Source organism: Geotrypetes seraphini, chromosome 5, assembly GCF_902459505.1.
Source record: "Geotrypetes seraphini chromosome 5, aGeoSer1.1, whole genome shotgun sequence".
Lineage (NCBI taxonomy): Eukaryota > Metazoa > Chordata > Amphibia > Gymnophiona > Dermophiidae > Geotrypetes > Geotrypetes seraphini.
This window is the reverse complement of record NC_047088.1, coordinates 91987658-92009784: the sequence shown is the minus strand read 5'-3', so window position 1 is coordinate 92009784 and position 22127 is coordinate 91987658. Positions and strand designations below refer to the sequence as shown.

The window sequence follows — 22127 nt, the reverse complement described above, 5'->3', positions numbered from 1 at the left end:
AACTGAACAAAAACAGTGTCTTAGATGGAATAATGAAGCTTATCCCAAGACAAGCAGGCAGCATATTCTGACTGATGGGTGACATCACCAACGGAGCCCTGGTACAGACCACTTTAAGAACTTGGAAAGTTCTCAGCTGCCCGCACCACGCATGCACGTGTGCCTTCCCGTCTGACGTAGGTTTGCGGTCCCTCAGTTTCTTAGTTTTCGTGGAGCTAAGAAGTCTCTTTCAACAGTGTTGTTGAATTTTTCGCTGCCTTCCCACTCACGCGGCTGTCTTTTGACTTTTTTTCTTCATAGTTGTTTCTTTTTCTTTTCTCTTTTATTTCTGAGTAAAAAAAAATATTTTTTATTTTTTCACTTTTGCGTGTTCGGCCCAGCGGGGCCTGTTCCACGCCTCAAGCCTTGACATTCGATTTTGCCGAGGCCATTTTCCCCTCCATGTCCCGTCCGCCTACGAGTTTTAAGAAGTGCGAACGGCGTGCTCGTCCTATTTCTATCATGGACCCGCATCACTGGTGTCTCCAGTGTCTAGGGCCAGACCACAGGGCTGATACTTGCGCCCGTTGTTCATCTCTTCAGAAGAGGACACTCAGAAACCGACAGAATCAACAACGTTTGCTGTTCAGGTCCGCTATGGAAGGTGATTCGGCATTGGACCCGGCATAGGGATCCACGCCGAAGTCGACATCGCATCATTCGACATTGCAGGATTCTTCCTCAGTGTCGCAGTCCGTAAGTAAGCCGGCTAAGAAGCCTTCCTACCCTTTCAGACCCTCAGGTCACTGCTGCAGTGAGCCAAGTCCTGCCGACCTTGAGGCGCCCTACAAAACGCTCGGCTCCGATAGAGGTGAGTGCCTCGTCATCAGCCTTCTCATCTCCGGAGCATAGAGCGGCACCAAAGGTACCGGCGAAAAGGCAAGCGGTACCAGTGCCATCTCTTGAGCACACAATTGCTGCAGTGTTGAAAGTCCAGTTACGAGAGCAATTACAACTTTTGCTTCCAGTGCTCTGCGTATATGGTTTTGGCATCGACCCTGGCGGCACCGGCCAGGTCTGAGCCGTCCGTCCCAGCATCAACCTTTGTTGAGCCAGTCTCTACTGTCCCGGCACCAACTCAGAAAAGTTCTTCAATGCCGACAGGCTTATCTTCCGGTGCGATGTCCGATTCAGCTCGACATTGTTCCTCTTATTCATCTCACGAGACGATGTCGGTCAAATCATAGATGAAACTCAAGCATGTTGAGCCTTCAAAACCCACCTCTCGACCTCTGCTGACGAAGGATTTGGATCTCTGGGAGGACTCGGAGGAACCTATTCTGTCAGATGATGAGGCTTTTTCTGATGGTGATATTTCTTCTAGAGAGCCTGTTTCGAAGCCTGAACAAACCTCTTTATCAAAATTTTTGAGGGAAATGTCAGAGGCACTTTCCATTCCTCTGGAGGCTGATTCTAAAAAAATCTAAGGCATTTTGGATGCATTAGATTTTGAGCAGCTCCTAAGGAGTTTCTTAAGCTCCCATTCCATGATATTCTCAGGGAGACTTATAAAAATCTAGAAACTCCTTTAACTGTCTCTGGGGTTTCTCGCAAACTGGATTCCTTCCTGGTTTTGATAAGCCTCAACTCCCCCAAGAGTCACTTCTGGTGGAGTTTACTCTTAAAAAGTCTGCTGGTGCCAGTGTTTATGCTTCTATCCCTCCTGGCAGGGAAGGCAAAACAATGGACCGCTTTGGTAAGCGTTTATTCCAGAATTCTACACTTGCCAATAGGTCTGGAAATTATGCTTTCCATTTTTCCTTTTATCTTAAACACCTAGTCCAACAAGTGTCTGCCCTCCAAAAATACTTGCCTGAGTGCAAAGTTCCTCTTTTGCAGCAGTATGTTTCTAGTTTGTTGCAATTGAGGAAGTTTTTGGTTCGCTCTATTTATGATACCTTTGAGCTTACATCCCGTGCCACTGCCATGTCTGTAGCTATGCGACATTTGGCTTGGCTTCAAGTATCTGAGCTGGATGTTAATCATCAAGATCGTCTGGCCAATGCTCCTTGTTTGGGCGTAGAACTTTTTGGAGAGACTTTAGATACTACTACTCAAAAGTTGTTAGCTCATGAAACTAGGTGGGATACTTTGGTTAAAAAAAAGAAAAAAACTTCATCTGCTCGTCCTTACAGGCCACAGTCTACCTACCAACGTTGGTCTTCTGCTAGGCCCTTGCAACCGCCTCAGTCTCAACCTCGCAGACAACTGCAACCTCAACAACAGCAGCCTCACCAACAACAGCATAAGAACATAAGCCGTGCATCTGCTGGATCAGACCAGAGGTCCATCATGCCAGCAGTCCACTCATGCATCGGCCCATCAGGTCCAGGACCTGTATAGTAGCCCTCTGTCTATACCCTTCTATCCCCTTTTCCTTCAGAAAATTGTCCAATCCCTTCTTGAACTCCAATACCCTGTCCTATCACGCCCTCTGGAAGTGTACTCCAGGTGTCCACCACCCGTTGGGTGAAGAACTTCCTAGCATTGGTTCTAAATCTGTCCCCTTTTAATTTTTCTGAATGCCCTCTTGTTCTTGTAATTGTCAAAAGTTTGAAGAATCTGTCCCTCTCCACTTTCTCTATGCCCTTCGTGATCTTGTAAGTCTCTATCATATCCCCTCTAAATCTCCGCTTCTCCAGCGAAAATAGCCCCAGTCTCTCTAATCTTTCAGCATATGAAAGGTTTTCCATACCTTTTATCAAATGTGTCGCTCTCTTCTGAACCCTCTCAATATCGCCATATCCTTCTTTAGGTACGGCGACCAATAATGGACGCAGTACTCCAGATGCGGGCGCACCATCGTCCGATACAACAGCAGGATAACTTCTTTCGTTCTGCTTGTAATACCCTTCTTGATTATTCCCAGCATTCTATTCGCTTTCTTAGCAGCCGCTGTGCATTGTGCCGACGGCTTCATTGTCATGTCCACTATTACCCCCAAGTCCCTTTCTTGGGTACTCTCACTCAATAACAGCCCTCCCATCGTGTAGCTGTACCTCGGGTTTCTGTTTCCTACGTGTCAGATTTTACATTTCTCTACATTGAACTTCATCTGCCATCTTGTCACTCACTCCCCTAGTTTGTTCAAGTCCCTTTGTAAATCTTTGCAGTCCTCTTTAGTCAAAGCCCCATTAAATAGCTTGGTGTCATCTGCAAATTTTATTACTTCTCTCTTCGTCCTTGTTTCTAGATCGTTTATAAATACATTGAATAGCAGCGGTTCAAGCACCAACCCCTGCGGAGCACCACTCGTGACCCTCCTCCAATCCGAGTAGTGGCCCTTCACTCCTACCCTCTGCACAACCTAAACCTCAACAGCCTTTTTGACCTGTTTCTTCGGAGCACAGCCAATCTCAGCATTTCTCACCCATTGCCCCAGCCCATCGGGAGTCATCTTCAGTTCTTCATCAATCGTTGGGAACTCATTATCTCGGATCTTTGGGTCCTTACCATTGTTCGTCAGGGTTATACTCTTCATTTCCAGACTCTTCCTCCAGACAGTCCTCCAAGAGTCTGTTTTGGACCCTGCACAGTCCTCCCTTCTTCTGCAGGAGGTGCAGTCCCTTCTGCTAAATGCCATCGAAGCAGTTCCTCTTGATCAACAGGGCAGAGGATTCTACTCCTGTTACTTCCTAGTACCCAAGAAGACCGGGGGGGGGGGAGGGGGGACTAAGACCCATCTTGGATCTCAAGCTTTCAACAAATTTATAGTCAAAGAAAAATTCAGGATGTTGTCACTGGCTCTCCTGTATCCTCATCTCAATCAGAACAACTAGCTATGTTCCCTAGACCTCAAAGAAGCCTACACACATGTTCCCATTCATCCAGCCTCTCGGAAGTACCTTCGGTTTCAGATAAATCAATATCATTACTAGTACAAGGTTCTTCCTTTCGGTCTGGCATCTTCTCCCAGAGTATTCACGAAATACCTGATTGTGGTGGCCGCCTCTCTCCTTTTGCACGGCCTTCAGGTCTTTCCTTACCTGGACGACTCGTTGATCAAGTATGTTTCCTCTCAGTGGCTCAAGCAACATCTCAAACCATCTCCTTTCTTCAACTTCTGGGATTCGAAGTCAACTTCCCCAAATCACATCTCATTCCAACTCAGCATCTTCAATTCATTGGGGCAATCCTGGACACCACTCTTAGAGGGCATTTATTCCACCAGATCGACTTCAGACTCTCATTCGTCTCTGAAAGGCGCATGATGGTTCTACTAGGACACATGGCCTCCACTGTCCATGTCACACCCCTGGCAAGACTTCATCTATGAACTCCTCAGTGGACTCTAGAGTTCCAGTGGTCTCAAGCGATGGATCGTCTCTCACAGCACAAATCCGTACCATCGTCTCTTCTGTAGTCTCTTCATTGGTGGATGACCTCATCCAATCTTTCCAGGGGTCTCCTTTTTCACTTGCCTCCTCATCAAAAGATCATCACTACAGACGCATCTCCTTATGCATGGGGAGCGCATATGGATGATCTATAGACTCAGGGTCTTTGGAATGCTGGAGAGAGGAAATTCCACATCAATTTCCTGGAACTCAGAGCGATGTTTTATGCCCTCAAGGCGTTTCAACATCTTCTCTGTCCCTCAAGTCCTCCTTCTTTCAACGGATAATCAAGTAACAATGTACTACATCAACAAGCAAGGAGGCACGGGTTCTCTCCTGTTGTGTCAGGAGGCCCAAAAAATTTGGACTTGGGCGACAGCTTGCAATCTCTTCTTGAAGGCTGTCTATATCCAAGGAGAAAATAATTCACTAGCAGACAACCTCAGCAGAATCCTTCAACCTCACAAATGGGCCCTCGACCATGTAACTCTCCAGTCCGTATTTGCTCAATGGGGCACTCCACAGGTGGACTTATTTGCAGCCCCTCACAATCACCAGTTACTCCAGTTTTGCTCCAGACTTTACTCTCCTCTCTGTCTGGCTGCGGATGCTTTTCTTCTGGATTGGACGGGTCGGTTTCTATATACCTTCCATCCACTTCCTCTCATGTTGAGAACTCTGTTCAAGCTCAAGGGAGAAGCAGCTACCATGATTCTCATTGCTCCACGGTAGCCCAGGCAACATTGGTTCTCCCTTCTTTTTCAGCACAGTTCCAGAGAACCCATACTTCTTCCTGTGTTTCCTACTCTGCTTACTCAGAATCAGCAATCCCTTCTACATCCCAACCTGCAGTCTCTACACCTGACAGCTTGGTTTCTCTCGGGCCGAGCTCTACTCAGATGCTCCTCTCTCAGCCTGTTCATCAAATTATTGATGCCTCTAGGAAACCATCCACTCAGCACTGTTATCAACAGAAGTGGACGAGGTTTTTGCCATGGTGTTCTCTTCATTATCATCATCCAACTTCCTTAGCAGTGGAGTTGGTGTTGGACTATCTTCTTTCTTTGTCTGACTCTGGACTTAAATCTACATCCATTCGAGGCCATCTCAGTGCTATTACTGCTTATCATGAACCAGTCCAAGGCAAACCACTCATGGCTCATCCTTTGGTCTCCAGATTCATGAAGGGGCTTTTCAATGTCAAACCTCCTCTTAAGCCTCCACCTGTCGTCTGGGATCTTAATGTGGTTCTTTCCAGTTTGATGAAACCACCATTTGAACCAATGGCTACAGCTCATCTCAAATTTCTTACCTGGAAAGTAGTCTTTCTTATTGTTCTCACCTCTGCCAGGAGGGTCAGTGAGTTACAAGCACTTGTAGTGGATCCACCTTTTACAGTGTTTCATCATGATAACATGGTTCTCTGTATTCATCCAAAGTTTCTTCCAAAATTTGTCTCTGACTTTCACCTCAATCAGTTACTTGTTCTACCACTCCACTGCTTTATTCAAAAATCAAAAATATGAACTGTATGAGTATATAGATTGCACTTCCATTCAGGTAATATATGCAATTATATGCCTGTGTGGCCTGATGTATATCAGCCAAACTCGCTGGGTGGTTAAGCTCAGGATAGCAGAGCACTTGAGTTGCTTACGTAATAAGAAGGAAGAAGCACCTTTGGTAGAGCACTGGCTTGCGAAACATCATTGGGAGTCTGATTTAAAATTTGTAGTGCTGAGGCAATTTCACACTACCCATGGAGACAATACTTCAAGACAACTAGTGAATTGTGAACAACAATTTATTTTCACTTGGGATACAGTGTCCCCCAGAGGGTTGAATAAAACAGTGGGGTGGCCTTTGGGCTGCTAATGTCAGTACACCCAATCAGCAGTGGACACGTGATTTAAAGAAAGAAGTGTGGGTGTTCAGTATACTGCATTGAAAGTGTTTGCTAGCAGTCATGCCGCCATAAAGCCCTGCATGGGATTCTGTTCCAATATGAGACTATATGTTGTTTAAGAAGATGTAAGTGATGAAAGAAATTTTGAAAAAAGTTTGATTTTGTTTATATAGTTTGGATTTATATTGATATGTGACTGCTTTTTCTAGAGTGCTGCAAACATCTTCCTCTTGACAAAGATTATTTGAAACACGTATTCTGTCAAATAATCACCGGAGACCACATATTGTGTCGAGGAAGTTCATGGATTTTGACAACATGAATTGTATGGATTGCTTGAATTGATGAATTTAGTATGGACTGGTTGAATTCATACATTTGAACTTTGACTGTGATTTTTTTAATTTTTGTTTTTGTTTATGATTGGGGAGCTCTAAGCACTTTTGGATTAGCAGCTGAGCTCAGGACGATACGATTATTCCAGCAGAGATAAGTGCTCCTCTACTCTTATGAATTGTTGCTTTTAACCATATATTTATTGGTAGGGAGGGAGGAGTGCAATGATAACTTAAGCCTGATGAACTGGAAGTATCCTGTGTTCACATATCCTATAGTTTTCACTGGCTTACACTGAGCACTATTATCTATTTATAAAAAAGTTTTTTGTAGTATTTAAGATGAACAATTCCTGAGTATCCTTTAACATCACCCCTCCTTCACTAGACAAGGAGATTTGTTTAGTGGCCTGCGCCACCAATGAATCCACATTCGGCTGATCCAGCTGCTGGAACTCTGGTGCCATCAGATACAGCTTGGCCACAATATTAGCCACTTGAAGGGATCCTTCTGGTGACTCCCAGTGGTGACCAGCTTTGCCTGGATGCGAGGGAAAAAAAACCAGGTTCAGAGCCCCAGAACTGCTCATAACTGAACAGATGCAACTGGAGGAACTTCCAGCTGCAACTCCTGCAGCGAGGTGGAAACAATGCTTGAAAGCGCAGAGGCCTTGATCAGCCAGCATATTGAGGAGTCTTCCCCCTAATGTAAGGTCGCTAACACCTCTTGACTGCTGTCCTCCTGTAAGGAAGTAGACTCTGCCAGAGAGACTTTAATTCAGGGATAAAAGTGGCATGGAATCAGACTTGCCAATCCTGGTCCAAGTCTGCGTCCTAGTCTGGTCAAGGTGCCTGCTGAGGGGAGAAGCCCTGCGCTGCAGCCATTGGTGCACTGTAAACAAACACTGAAGACCATCAACAGTGCATATAAGGCTAACAAAATCCAAGGAGAAGCCTTGTGCTATGGATCTCACCAACCCTGGCAAAGAGGTTTTAGAGGACCTGGGTTCTGAGGTCACAAACCCTTAAATTCAACTTTTAGGGACCCTCTCCTACCCCACTGATTTTTCCCATAGGCTTCAATATATTTACAGTGCCATGTGATGCCTGCCTGCTTCAGTTTAGAATTTCAGCTGGCATCAAGGGGCGAAAATGGCGAACACAATGTTAGGAATAATAAAGAAGGGGATCACAAACAGATCGAAGAAGATTATCATGCCGTTGTACCGGGCCATGGTGCGCCCTCACCTGGAGTACTGCGTCCAGCACTTGTCGCTGTACATGAAGAAGGACACGGTACTACTCGAAAGAGTCCAGAGAAGAGCAACTAAGATGGTTAAGGGGTTGGAGAAGCTGCCGTACAGCGAAAGATTAGAGAAATTGGGCCTCTTCTCCCTTGAACAGAGGAGATTGAGAGGGGACCTGATCGAAACATTCATGGTACTGAAGGGGATAGACTTAGTAGATAAGGACAGGTTGTTCACCCTCTCCAAGGTAGGGAGAACGATAGGGCACTCTCTAAAATTGAAAGGGGATAGATTTCGCACAAACGTAAGGAAGTTCTTCTTCACCCAGAGGGTGGTAGAAAACTGGAACGCTCTTCCAGAGTCTAGAACACACCCTCCAGGGATTCAAGACTAAGTTAGACAAGTTCCTGCTGAACAAGGACGTACACTGGTAGGGCTAGTGTCAGTTAGGGAAGCTGGTCTTTGACCAGAGGACCGCCGCATGAGCGGACTGCTGGGCATGATGGACCACTGGTCTGACCCAGAAGCGGCAATTCTTATGTTCTTAAGCCTGCTTCACAGATTTGCTAGATAAACCTGGTCTTCTAGCTGCCAGTAGGATAGCAAGGGATCGTAGGGTAGGACAAAGGGATCGTAGGGTACTGAAACCAAGGGGTGATTCAGACAGGTCGTGACCTGTTGGGCCGCCGCGGAAGCGGACTGCTGGGCGGGATGGACCTGTGGTCTGACCCAGCAGTGGCACTGCTTATGTTCTTATGTTCTTAGAGGTCAGACTGAACTTCAACCCCTGTAAAACCACACCATGAAAGGAGGAAGGACCACACAGCTGATCCACTATTAGTCCCGGCCGAGTTGGGAAGGAGCCCAATTAGCCTGTGCCCAAGCTCCTGACTGAATTTGAGATGTGAACAGCAATGCAGGGGACAGCCCCTGAGCTATAAAAAATACCAGCAGGTAGGCTACCTTGGTGTCCTCCTAGCAGCAGACTTTCGCTGTGCGAGTCTGCATCTTTTCCCAGGCAGAGGTCCAATCAAATGGGAACCTCTGGGCACTGAGCCGCCAAGGAACACTGACAAAAATACCTGAAAATAATAAAACTGCAGAGCAAATTAAAAACACTTCTGAGCAACTTTGCAGAAAACAAACTGAGGGGGAAGGAGCAGCTTCCTGGGAAAGAGGTGGAATTGAAAACATGATTGACAGTTTTCTGCAAGCAATTAGCTAGTTCAGATACAAGACCCTACTGTTCAGGACCACTAGACACATTGCACTAGGAATGTATTTATTAGGTTTGTTTTCAGTTAGTTTGTTTTTTGTAAACTGCTTTTGTAGCCACTTGGCAGTAAAGGCAGTAGGAAGAAAGAATTTAAAAAAGAAAGAGAAAAAATAATGAAAGAAGGATTGAATTATTGTGAACTGTTTTGATGTGACAATTAAACAAAGGAATAAAAAATCAAGGCAAAGAGGAATGCCAGAAGACTGTAAGAAAAAGATAAGTGAGAGAGAGAGCAAGAGGGAATAGAGCTTTAGAAAGTATTAAGTACCTGGGATACCACATTGTTACAGCTGTTCCCATCCACTGTTGGAGTTCTCAGCTCTAAACTGAAAATTGGTACCTGGGAATAACAGAAACAGGCTGCAAAATGCCTTACAATTAGGTGCAACAGAACAGAAACAGGATTCAAAATGGTTTACAATTACGTGCAATCAATGTTTAGTAATCATAATACTAGCCATTAATGGATTTTTAGTGAATCATTCTAAAGGATGCTCAAGGTGGCTTTCAACATTATTAGAATTCACTGCAGCTCCTTGTGATTCTGGGCAAGTCATTTAACCCCCTATTGCCCTAGGTCAGGGCTAGGCAATTCCAGTCCTCGAGAGCCAGAGCCAGGTCAGGTTTTCAGGATATCCACAATGAATATGTATGAGATGGATTTGCATGCACTGCCTCCTTGAGATGCAAATCTATCTCATGCATATTTATTGTGGATATCCTGAAAACCTGATCTGGCTCCGGCTCTCGAGGACTGGAATTGTACCTGCCCTAGATACAAAATAAGTACCTGTCTATAAGGGAAGACTAGGTTCTCACCTCGATAATCTTCTTTCCAAGAAACGGGTACAGTAGTCTGGACCATAGGTTTTACCTCCATACTCACAGGAAACTTGCAGAAGGCATCAAAACACATTTTCTTCAGCTCCGCCTCCTTGTATCACTGAGCAGTGCCCTTCTTCCTCAGCTCATACCAAAGCAATGGATAACTTGTAAATCCAAGAAATAACAAGGATATGGTAAACTCCGCAACAAAGTCAATTTTGTTCTGCTCTGCATTCAAAACAAGTAATCAAATGGAAATATACCATAAACATGGTAGAACCCAATCATCCACCTACCTGAATGCAACAGTTTATACAGCACTTCTTGCTTTTAATAAGTTTTTAATAGAGAGAGCTATCGTATCTCTCTTCATCTCTGCTAGATAGTCATCCCATGGACATTTTCTTATATCTTGGCTGCCCAAAGACAAGCATCTGGAATTCCACCATATAACTGAAACCTTAGGCAGGCATACTCTGATAGGACAGGTTGTCTAGACCACTGTACCCGTTTATTGGAAAGATTATTAAAGGTAATAACTTAATCTTTCCTTCCAGTGCAAAGGGTACAGTAGTCTGGATCATAGGGACATATCAAAGCAATTCACCAAATTTAGGGTGGGTCACATAAGCCTGCCTGAAGTGCCAAAGACCTAAAAGCTGCATCCCTCTGTGCCTCCATGTCTACTCTAATGCTTCATAAAAGTATGGAGTATGGACCATGTAGCTGCCCTACAAATCTCCTTGGGACTCCACCCAAGATGAAGCCACATTTCTTGTGGAATGTGCCTTCAAAGAAATTGGTGGCTGTTTATCACATCCAATGTATGCAGAAACAATAGCCATGCACATCCATCTGGAAATAGTAGCCTTGTAGGTGACTATAGCTGGTCAATACAAAGAAATGGTTGGAGAGAGGAAAGGAATTCATTACCTCAAGGTAATGGAGACAAACTCTCCTGATATCCAGCAACGTCAAACTCTCATCCCTCTTTTTTCTGATCTTTAGTTAGAAACGCCGGCAACCAGACTTCCTGATTGACGAGGAATGACGACACCACATTTAGCAGAAAGGAAGGCACAGTGCGATGAGACTGAAATAAAGGCCTCTGTAAACCTAAGGAATGGCTCCCTACCTGAAAAAGCCTGAAGCTCTGACAACCTCCTTGCCAAGGCAATAGCTACCAGAAAAATGTTTACAGCTAGGGTTCATACTGGGCCCCTATGAGAGCCCATAAAACAATATTAAAACTTGATCTTAGAAATCGCCGTCACAAGGGAGGATGAAAACGCAATGTTCTTTTCAGGAATCTGGATATATCAGGATGAGAAGCCTGGGATCCATTTTTTTTTCTCCTTGTTAAAAGCACGAGAGACTTGCCACCTATACCTTGAGCGAACCAATCTTAAAGCCGTTCTGTAGTCTGTCCTGCAGAAATGAAGCCTCAAAAGACAACCATCTGTACCACACACCGGTGCTGAAATGTCTTCCATGCCTTAGCATAAGTCATGACCATCGCTGGCTTTTTAGTTCATAAAAAGGGTAGAAATAACTGTCTCTGAATAATCTTTACACTCTAGGGATGCGAGCTCAAGAGCCATGCCATAAGCCCAAAGTGTTCCAGACTTTCCAAAGCAATTGGCCCTTGCGACAGAAGGTCAGGATGCAGATCTAGCCTAAGACACCTGTCCCACTGCAGTTGAACTATATCCACATACTAGATTGTGAGCCCACTGGGACAGAGAGGGAAAAATGCTTGAGTACCTGATTGTAAAACCGCTTAGATAACCTTGATAGGCGGTATATAAAAACCTAATAAACTTGAAACTTGGTGGTACAAGAACTACCAATCCATGGTGTTCTGCTATTCATTGAATGACCTGGCCACATTGACCACAAAAAAAAAACATATAGCAGCCCCTGCATGGGCCAACATTGTACTAAGACATCCAAGCCAGAGCTTCCCGGATCAGATCTTCAGCTAAAGTACTGAGACCTTGTCTGCTGACACCATTAGATCAAAAATTGGTTGCCCCCAATGTTTCACAATACCGTTGAACGCCCTCTGGGACAAGGACCACTCTCCTAGATCTAGGTTCTGGTGACTGAAATAGTTGGCCTGGACATTGTTCATTTCTGCTACATGAGCACCGATATGGCCTGAAGGTGGGCCTCCGCTCACCAGAATAACCACCAAGCTTCCAGCTTTAACTGGAGCACTCCTGGTGCCTCTCTATTGATGTATGCCACCACTGTGGCATTGTTTGAGAAGACCATGTCGCATGCTAGGCCCCTGCATAGGTCCATAGGCGGCGCTAACAATGACCTTCTTAAACTTGGCATGGCTCCCTTTGGAAATGGGGAGGCCCTTCAGGTGTATCAGACTAGGAGAAAGCCTAGTGCACAGGAATAAAGTGGACAGTAAAAATAGAACTCTCAAGCAGGATAGTGTCCAAACAAGACAGCTTTTATTTGGTGCTCCGGCTGGTCCAGGAGCACAGCTTCCTTCAGTCAGGTAATCACAAAAGAAAACTAGTCAACATACAAGAAACCACAAAGAGACACTTTTCAGCGGTGCCCTCACACAGTTCAAGTAGCACACTTAGCACAAACACCTGGACTTTGCAGTACACCAGAAAGTCCTCTTTACCAAGTGTGAATGTGTGGCAAAAAGGTTCTTTAAGTCCCAAAACTTCATACAGATGAGTCCAAAGAAATACATAAGGAAGATCACAAAAACAAGTAGGCCGCCAAAACCTCCAAGGCTTATATCGCTGGTTCATTGTACTGCAGATGGATTAAACATGGAATTAGTAACTTTTCTGCTCCTACAGGCAAGCCTGGGGCACAGTGCTATTTTCTCCAAAACTTTCTAGCACTGGCTTCTGAGCTTTTGTTCCTGCTCAGAGCTTCCCTTGCTTAAGTAGCTTATCAGTTGCATATAACTTTAAACAAACACTGCACAGCAGGACACTCAGTGCAAATTTATCCTAATGAGGCTTTTCCCATTCTGCCAGCACAGACCCAGTAATATAGCTTTCTGAGCAAAAAGAATCACAGCTTAACAAAATACTTCTTTCCTTTCTTAATGAAGGACACCTGGTTTTTACTTCAGGTAAATAGCAAACAAGAACTCAGGCCAGGATGCTTAAAACCTCATGTTAAAAAGTGTTCTGATACTTAATCTAAAACCTCGAGACATTCTTAAAAAATTGCGCATGCAAATAAGATCGGTGGATAGCAGTGAAAATTTCCTACATTTGCATGTGCCCATCACTGATAGCACATGGGCAGAAAAAAAACGCTGTAAAAAAAAAAACCCCACACTCTCCCGCTGGCAGCAGGAGAGACTTATCAATCATGAATAAAACATGCCTTTTCTTTCCTAAAAAACTACTATCATTCAGGTAAATCTTGTAATTTGTTTTTAAAGTATAATTTAATCAAGACCCACAGCCAGAAACACACAAGAGAAGGGTATTATACACGCGCTCAAGAAGAAATGTTGGCTTTTAACAAGCGTGCATAAAACATGCCTTTCTCTCCCAAAACTCAAAAGAAGCATGATTTTAGTATTCTCCACTTTAAAATAGATACACTTTTTTTTTTCATTAGCCACAGTCAAAACATGTGCTGGCCCTGTTACGGCACCCCTGGACCAATAGCTGCTTTTTGTCGCCAAAAGTTGACGCCGCTCTTCAAAAATGCCTCGCCGATTTTTAAGAATCCACCGAAGGGCTCATTTCAGTGTTAGAGCACATTTGCATTCCATTGTCAGAGACTGCTATAAACCTCACTAAAGACAGAGATAATCCGTTTTGATAATCCACCGCTAATATGTGTGCAGGCTAAACCGTCGGAAAACAGTTTAGCGATGACGTAAGTTTTGAAAATCTTGCCTTCAGTTCTTACTTTCAGAGAGGCAAATACTTTTTCTCCTCTTTAACTCAGGGACCAACCTCCATACACTCCTGAGGGGGTGTTAATTCCATTAGTAAGTCAGAAGTGTCCATAGCCTCCTCCACAAGTGGACTCCCTGTGGCTGGTAACAGTGTTGGCTCCTCAGCAATTTCAGTCCTACCCGTTGCATGGCTGAAGGGAATAACTCCTCCCTTCAGCCTCCCACCTCTCTCCTCACAACTGACTCAAGGCTCTATCTTTAAGCGTGTCATAGTCCCACCCCTTTCTCCTGGGAAGGGGAATGGGCTGTAGCTCTCTTGGGAGCTGAGCCTGGCTTCTCTTGAGCTGCCTGTGCTTTGGATTTCTTAAAAAGCCATGCTCCCATTTCTCTGGTAAAAACCTAACAGGTTTTTTAGAAGACTTATACTGGCATGGCACATTCTGCTGGGTGACCCTAGGCTTGTACCTTTCCTGCTCTACCTCACTGTCTGATATGTAGTCAGCCAATTCAAGAACTCTACTCTAAACCTGGTCAGCTGTTCTGACCAGGGACCAAATTTTAATCCTATTTTCCCGAGACAAAGCCAGGGCTGGCAGTGGGTTTGTCACAACCCTGTCTGACCTTCCAGGATTCCTTCAATAACTGCAGTGCTAGATAAATGGTTCTGAGTTCCAATCTGTTAATGGACCATTTGCTCTGCAAGGGAAACCAGTGGCCCTGAACTGGCCGACCCTTGCAATGACACCCCCCACCATACAGACTGGCATCTATTATCAGTATTACCCAAGACAAGATGCGAAGAGGCACTCCCTTAGATAGCGGCTCCACCTGAAGCCACCACTGTTAAGCTGAGATGCGCTTTTGCTGTCCTGGGTAATGGCATCTGGGGGCGAGTCTGCTTTCAAAGACCAGCGGGACAACAGAGTACTGTGCAGGAGGCATATATAAGTTTTCGCCCAGGAGACCACTTCTATGGTATGTTACCATTTAACCCTAGCAACTGCAGGTAGTGCCAAGCTCTGGGAGATGGTATGGCCAGAATGTCTAGCATTTAAGAACATAAGAAGTTGCCACCACTGGGTCAGACCAGAGGTCCATCACGCCCAGCGGTCTGCTCCCGCGGTGGCCCATCAGGTCTGTGACCTGTGAAGTGGTTCCTGACCATTTCTGTAACCTACCTCTACATCTATCTCTAACCCTCAATCCCCTCATCCTTTAGGAACCTATCTAAACCTTCCTTGAAACCCTGTAGTGTGCTCTGGCCTATCACAACCTCCGGAAGCGCATTCCATGTGTCCACCACCCTCTGGGTAAAAAAGAACTTCCTTGCATTTGTTCTAAACCTGTCCCCTCTCAATTTCTCCGAGTGACCCCTCCTCTAAGTCTCCGCTTTTCCAGGGAGAACAGCCCCAGCATTTTCAACCTGTCAGCCCATGAAAAGTTTTCTATACCATTTACCAGTTTAGTTGCTCTCCTCTGGACCCCCTCAAGTACTGCCATAGCTTCAGTTTGTGAGGCTCTGAATGGAAAACACAACCCTCTGCTGTCCTGAAGAGGACTCCCAGGTACTCTAGGGATTGGGTCAGCTCCAGATGATTGTTCTGGAAATTGATGATCCACCCCAGGGTCTGCAATGGCTGCATACACTTCTTCATATCCTGCTGCCTTGGACGGAGCTCTAATTAGCCAATTGTCCAAGTACTTGAATCCCTGCCTTGTACAAGTGTTATGCTGTCACCACCATTACCTTGGTAAAGGTATGAGGTGCTATGGCCAACCTGAAAGGTAGTGTTGAGAATTGAAAAATGCCTTTCCAGTACATGGAACTGAAGAAACTTCCTGTGTTCCAGGAAGATGGGAATATGCAAGTAAGCCTCTGTCAAATCCAGCGAGGCTAGGAATTCCCCCGGAGAAACCGAGGCAATGACTGAATGCATGGTCTCCATCTGAAACCAAGGCACTCTTAGGCATGCACTGACAGACTTCAGATCTAGAATTGGTCTGCAGTCATCTGAATCTTTCTTGGGCACCATGAAGTCGTTCTGCCCAATTTACGATTCAAATCAGGTGAATCGATTCAATTAAAAAAAAAAAAATTAAAAAAAAAATTGGCCTCCCGATTCAATGGCTGATTAGTGTGAGAGTTAACTGGGACTCTACCCTAGAAAGGAGAAATTTAGCGCTGTCCCATTAATTATTGACTTTAAACTCACCACAGCTGGCTGGCTGGAGTTGAGAGCTTCTCCTTGTAGCGTTTCTATTGCGAGCCCATATGTTCCGACGCGGCCGAGAGGAGAGCAGAGACAGAGGGCTGGTTGGAGTGTTGGGGGCGGCGCCTGCTGTGAGTGCATGGAGACTCCTTCCTCAGCGATTATGGGGGGAACGGCATGGACTGAGCTTCGGGAGCCTGCTTTCGGAGGTGGCAGAACTTTGACAGCGGGTGTGCCTCCTAGGAGTCAATAGACTGCGGTGGGAGCCAACGGTAGACCCGTGGAGTGGCGGTAGCTTTCTTGCTGATCCTGTTCTGCTGCGGAGATTGTTTGGCTGTGTCTCTGCTGTGATAGTGAGGACTGTTCCTGACGAGTCCTGCGAGAGTAGCTAATACGGCAGCCTGCAGGATCGCTGGTGCTATAGCGATCCCTGCAGCTGTCCGTCGTCCTTAGCGGCACGTTCTCTCTGTTACGGTCCTGCCCCTGCTCTGACATTAGGGGCAGGATCGCGGCAGAGAGAACGTGTCGCTGAGAACGACAGCCAGCTGCAGAGATGGCTATAGCACCAGCGATCCTGCAGGCTGCTGTATTAGCCTTAAGGTAAGAGCGGGGAAGCTGGGGGAAGATGCAGGCTTGTGGGGGGAGCAGGCCTTCGCAGCAGGGAGGAGGAGGAAGAGTGCCTTCATGGCAGGGGGGCAGGCCTTTGCGGGGGGAGCAGGCCTTCGCAGCAGGGAGGAGGAGGAAGAGTGCCTTCACAGCAGGGGGGCAGGCCTTTGTAGGGTGAGCAGGTCTTCGCGACGGGAAGCAGACCTTCACGGCAAGGAGGCAGGCCTGTGCAGACGGAGGAGGAGGAAGGAGGAAGAGAGGGAAGGGGAGATTCCAGATCTGGGGTGAAGTGAAGGGAAGAGAGAGACCTAACCAAAAAGAGGGGGAGGAAAGCAGAGGAGAGGTTCTGGACTAATGGAGAGAGGGAGAGAGAAATGTAAGACCACAAGGGGAAGGGTACAAGAGGGACAGATAGTGCTCCAAAGTAGGTGGGCAGGGTACAGGATGGCAGGAGAGATAGTAGGAGAAAGCCTGTACCTGGGGAAGGGGATAGAGGAGGTAAGGAAGAGAAAAAGAAGAAGCAGGATATGGGGAGAGATAAGATGCTGGGCATGGAGGGAGCATAGGAACAGGGACACAAGGGAGACACTACTGGAGAGAATAGGGACAGGAACACAGAAGAGAGATGCTGGATGAAAGGGTAGTTGAGAAAAGGAGAGAGATGGTGGATCTGTGAATGGTGGGGTCCATTGCTGCAGCTGCGGGGGGATGGAGATGAACAAAAGGAAAGATACCAGACCTCCGGGAGAGGAAAGGGAAACAGAAGGGGAGGACAGAGATGGAAGATGGATGGTTAGCACGGAGAAAGAAAGAAAGAAGGAGAGCCTGATCAGAAGACAACCAGACCAACATGGGACTAACATGATTTGAAAAATGACCAGACAACAAAAGGTAGGAAAAATAATATTATTTTCTGTTTTGTGATTACAATATGTCAGATTTGAAATGTGTATCCTTCCAGAGCTGGTGTTGGACCGTGAACGTGAGCTAAGATTTAATAGAGAGAGGAAAAGTATTTTTTGTTTGTTTATTTTGTTTACTAGTCTTATAGCTCGTTACATTAACGGGTGCTAGAATATATGTGTGTGTCTGTCTTTATTTCTTTCTCTCTCTCTCCTTAGCCGCTTTCTATATTTCTGTCTGTCTTTCTTTTTCCTTGGCTGTCCACCACCACCCCTTGCCTGCTTCCCCTGTCCATTCTCCATTCCTTTTACCTCCCCTGTGTCCACCACCACCCCTTCAATGCTCTCTTTATCCAGCAGCAGCCCTTCTCCCTTTGTTTTACCTCTCTACTGTCCAGCAGCACCTCTTTCCTTCTCCCCCTGTCCAGCAGTAGGCCTCCCTTCCTTTATCTTCCCCCCTCCTCCTTCTTATCCCTATGATACACTTACCTTGCTCTGCCCCCCTCCTCCTTCTTATCCCTATGATACACTTACCTTGCTCTGCCCATGATCAGAGGTTCCCTCCGCCGACAGCCGCCTCAAGGCCCACCCAGTTGCACCCATTGGGAAAGTTCCCTCTGCCGCATCCCGTACAGTAAAGTGCGTAACTTCTCATCCAAGCTTTTATTGTGTCATCAGCAAACTCAACTTGGGGAGGTCTTTCCCCATCAGATTCAACTATATTACTTCCTTCATAGCCATCACTTAGGTCTTTTGCTGAAGCAGAATCTGCACCAAAGTAACTATCACAGCTCTGCATTTGTGTCTGTGGTTTGCTTGTACTGTAGATTCCTGTGGGGGAGCTACTTGAGTTTGTGCCTGCACAGCACAGTGACATGGAGAGGTTGCAGTGGGGTAGCTATCACCTGTGGAAGCTGGGCTTGGTATGGTGTGAATGGATAGGTGGTGGGTTGTGAAGGCAAAACTTGCTGGATTGCGGGATTTTGTTGCAGAAGATCTTGCTGAAGCAGATGATCACTATCCTTCTTGCACTCTAACTTGTCCCAAGTTTTCCGGGTCCCTTAGTCCCTTGCCGCCTTCCCCTTCCCGCGGTCCCGACAAACCTCTCGCCTCTAGCAGCAGCCGCAGCACTCTAAACATGCTGCTTCGCGGCCTTCTACTGCCCTGATTTGCTCTGCCGCGTCTCTGATGATGTCATCAGGGACGCGGCAGAGCAAATCAGGGCAGTAGAAGGGCGCGAAGCAGCGTGTGTGTAGAGTGCTGCGGCCGCTGCTAGAGGCTAGAGGTTTGTCGGGACCGCAGAAGGGGGGGTGGCAAGGGACTAAGGGTAGTGACCAGACCGCATGAAGGGAGGGTCAGACGGGGGTTCGGGTGCGCCGGGGGGGAAGGGGGTGATGACAACGATCTGCCTTACACGGAAAGAACCCTATGCACACACACACGCACCTGAAACCGACTCCTCCTGGCAGCCGCCGTTCCACACCGCCGCGCGGGCCTGAAACCTACAGCCAAGGGCGTCCTGGAGTCCTTTGTAGCGCATGCGCACTCTTGCCGCCACAGCCTGACAGATCAGGGATCAGGGAACATGTGGCGAGAGTACGCATGCACGCTTAGCATTTTATTATTATAGATACCACAGGACCAGTGTGGGTAGGAGAGGGCAAAGGGGGTGAAGAGGCTATAAAATAAACCCACCAGTATGTTTGGAAAAAACCATCCTATTGGGCAGGAAAATCGAATCGAATTTAAAAAAAAAAATAAATAAAAATAAATCGATTCAATAGGCTGAATCGAATCGAATTTTTTTTCCTGAATCAGGAGCACTACCATCTAATATAATAAAATGCTAGGCCACACATGCGCACTCAAGTTGTGTTCCCTGATCCTGTCGCGGAAACACGACTACGCATGCGCGCCCCTGGCTCTCACTGTGCACTATGCTCAAGCTGCCGCAGGATCGAGAGAGGAGCTGCGGCGGGGGCTTTCAGGACAGAATATGATTACCATGTTTCTTTAGGCAGCCCCGGTTGTTTACTTGGATTCAATGTCAGCATTAGGGTTCGCCAGCCGTGAGAGCCGGGTGAGGAAGGCCGCCGCAGCTTCGCGGCTAGGTAGGGGGACAACAATGGCGCTTATGCTCAAGCCGCCGCCACGACTCCTCTCTCGACCCGCACCAGGATCGAGAGAGGAGCTGCGGCGGGGGCTTGAGCATAAGCGCCATTGTTGTCCCCCTACCTAGCCGCGAGGCTGCGGCGGCCTTCCTCACCCGGCTCACATTGAATCCAAGTAAACAACCGGGGCTGCCTAAAGAAACAAAGTTTCACGGTGCTTGGCCCGCCAAACAATTCCTGCCGTTGCCGAAATTTGCCCCACCGTTCCTTCCCTTCCTCCATCAGGTACAGTTCAGCTCCGCCTATGTTAAAAGGAGCTGCTTTGAAATTGGAGCCCTGTCGCCACCATAACACGTTCCCTCTGCCGCGGTCCCATATGTCAGAGAAGGGGCGGGACCAAGGCAGAGGGGAAAGTGCTACGGCAGTGGCAGGCCTCTGATTTCGACGCGGCTCCTTTTAACATTGGTGGATTCACTGCACCTGATGGAGGGAGGGAAGGAAAGGTGGTTGTGCGCTGTTGAGCCCCTCTTTGCCCTCAGACCCTCTCCTAACTACTCCCTCCTGTCTCAGACCACTGGGGGGAGGTGCCTGTCTTCAGCTGCAGGGATGGAGGGAGGGAAGAAGAAAGAAGGGGCCCTGGCAAGCGAGTTATCAAAAGCCAACCGTAGTCTGGGACCCACGACTGGCTCACTGACACCAACCCTGACTTCGTTGTACTAACAGAGACTTGGCTACTCTCAGATGAAGACATCACCATCCAAGAATGCCTCCCCCCTAACTTCAAAATTCTCTCCTTAGCAAGAGAAAGAGGTAGGGGTGGAGGTCTGGCCGTAATCCTCAAAGACAACTTAACCGGCTCCATGCTCAACTCTAAATCCTCCCCCACCTTGGAAATCCTCTCTCTAAAACTTCAATCAGAAGTTCTAGTCGACTCCCTTACCATCATTCTGACATACATTCCACCCAAAAAATGGTCAGCAGCCAAAGAAGAATTTCAGGAATTCCTGTTATCCAACTCACTTTCGGGCCCTTACAAACTCTTATGCGGCGACCTTAACCTACATTTAGAGAATCCAGATCTACCTGAATCCACCGAATGCTGGTCCTTTCTATCCTCCCTAAGCTTCCCTCACTCCCCCCCAATATCAACCCACACAAAAGGCCACCAACTGGACATTGTATCACTGACCAATTCACATTCAACAAACCCTTCGATCCGATTGATATCAGAAATCTGGTCAGACTCACTTTGGTCCGACCACAAAATATGCAACTTCGAGTTGGAATGGCTACAGACACCAACCACGAGGAAAGCTAAACACAAACCCACCCTATTTAAAACAAGCAGAGGCAAGCTCAACCCCGTAGAATTCTGGTCTCACTATGACATTATCCATAACCACGACGAGGATCCCAACCACTTCATGAACTCCTGGATCTCCACCAGCACCCAAATCCTAAACGAAATGGCCCCACTGAAGAAAAGAAGGTTTACACCTAGAAACCAATCAGGCTGGTTTGACTCAGAACTCCTTGGGATAAAGAGAGAATTAAGAAGATTAGAAAGGAAGTGGACAAAGTTAGGAACACCAGAATCCAGAGAAGCCTGGCGCCAAATGCTAGCTAACTACAAAAACACCATCTCTAACAAGAAAAAAAACCTTCTACGCCAACATTATAGACAACACCTCCTTAAACAGTAGCAAACTATTCAAACTTGTCAACGACCTGTTTGACACCCACCCCTACACAAACCCAGTAGAAGATTCCACGATCACAGCACACGACTTGGCTGATTTCTTCATCTCAAAAATATCTAAATCAAGACTTGCCCTCCCAAACACACAAGACTCCCACTGGAACTACACCATCCTCCAGGACCCAGACTCCTCTTCTAAAGCCGACATGAGCTGGTCCAACTTCAAGGAAACTGACTGGCTATCGTTCATCAAGTACTACAATAAGTATACAAAATCTTACTGCAAATTAGACCCCTGCCCCCCCCAACGTGATGAAATCGGCCCCCATTAGCTTCAAAACCAACCTTCTAAGCTGGATCAATCTTCAACTATCCGTTGGGAAATTCCCAGAAGACCTAGGCCAAATTATTATTACCCCTATAAAAAAGAACAAAAAAGAAGCAACCAACAACATCGCCAACTACAGACCCGTTGCAAATATCCCCCTGGCTACCAAATTAATGGAAGGCCTGGTAAATGCTGACCTAAACAAATACTTAGAGAAATTCAACCTACTGCATACCAACCAATCTGGTTTCAGACCCGGCTTCAGCACCGAAACTATAATGGCCTCCCTTCTAAACTTCCTACACTCCCTTCTCAGTCAAGGCTCCAACGCTTTGATCCTACAACTGGATCTAAGCAGCGCCTTTGACCTAGTTGACCACTCCATCATGCTGAACTGTTTAGAGT

At 46.6% G+C, this 22127-nt stretch overlaps 1 protein-coding gene across 1 annotated transcript in view; it reads right to left on the bottom strand.

Annotated features, from left to right (window-relative positions):
* TCTN3 (tectonic family member 3) overlaps positions 1–22127 on the bottom strand; it is a 173410-nt gene that overhangs the window by 39830 nt on the left and 111453 nt on the right. Inside the window, 1 exon segment of the mRNA XM_033946503.1 lies at positions 9409–9480. Coding sequence (XP_033802394.1) covers positions 9409–9480 — 72 coding nt within the window.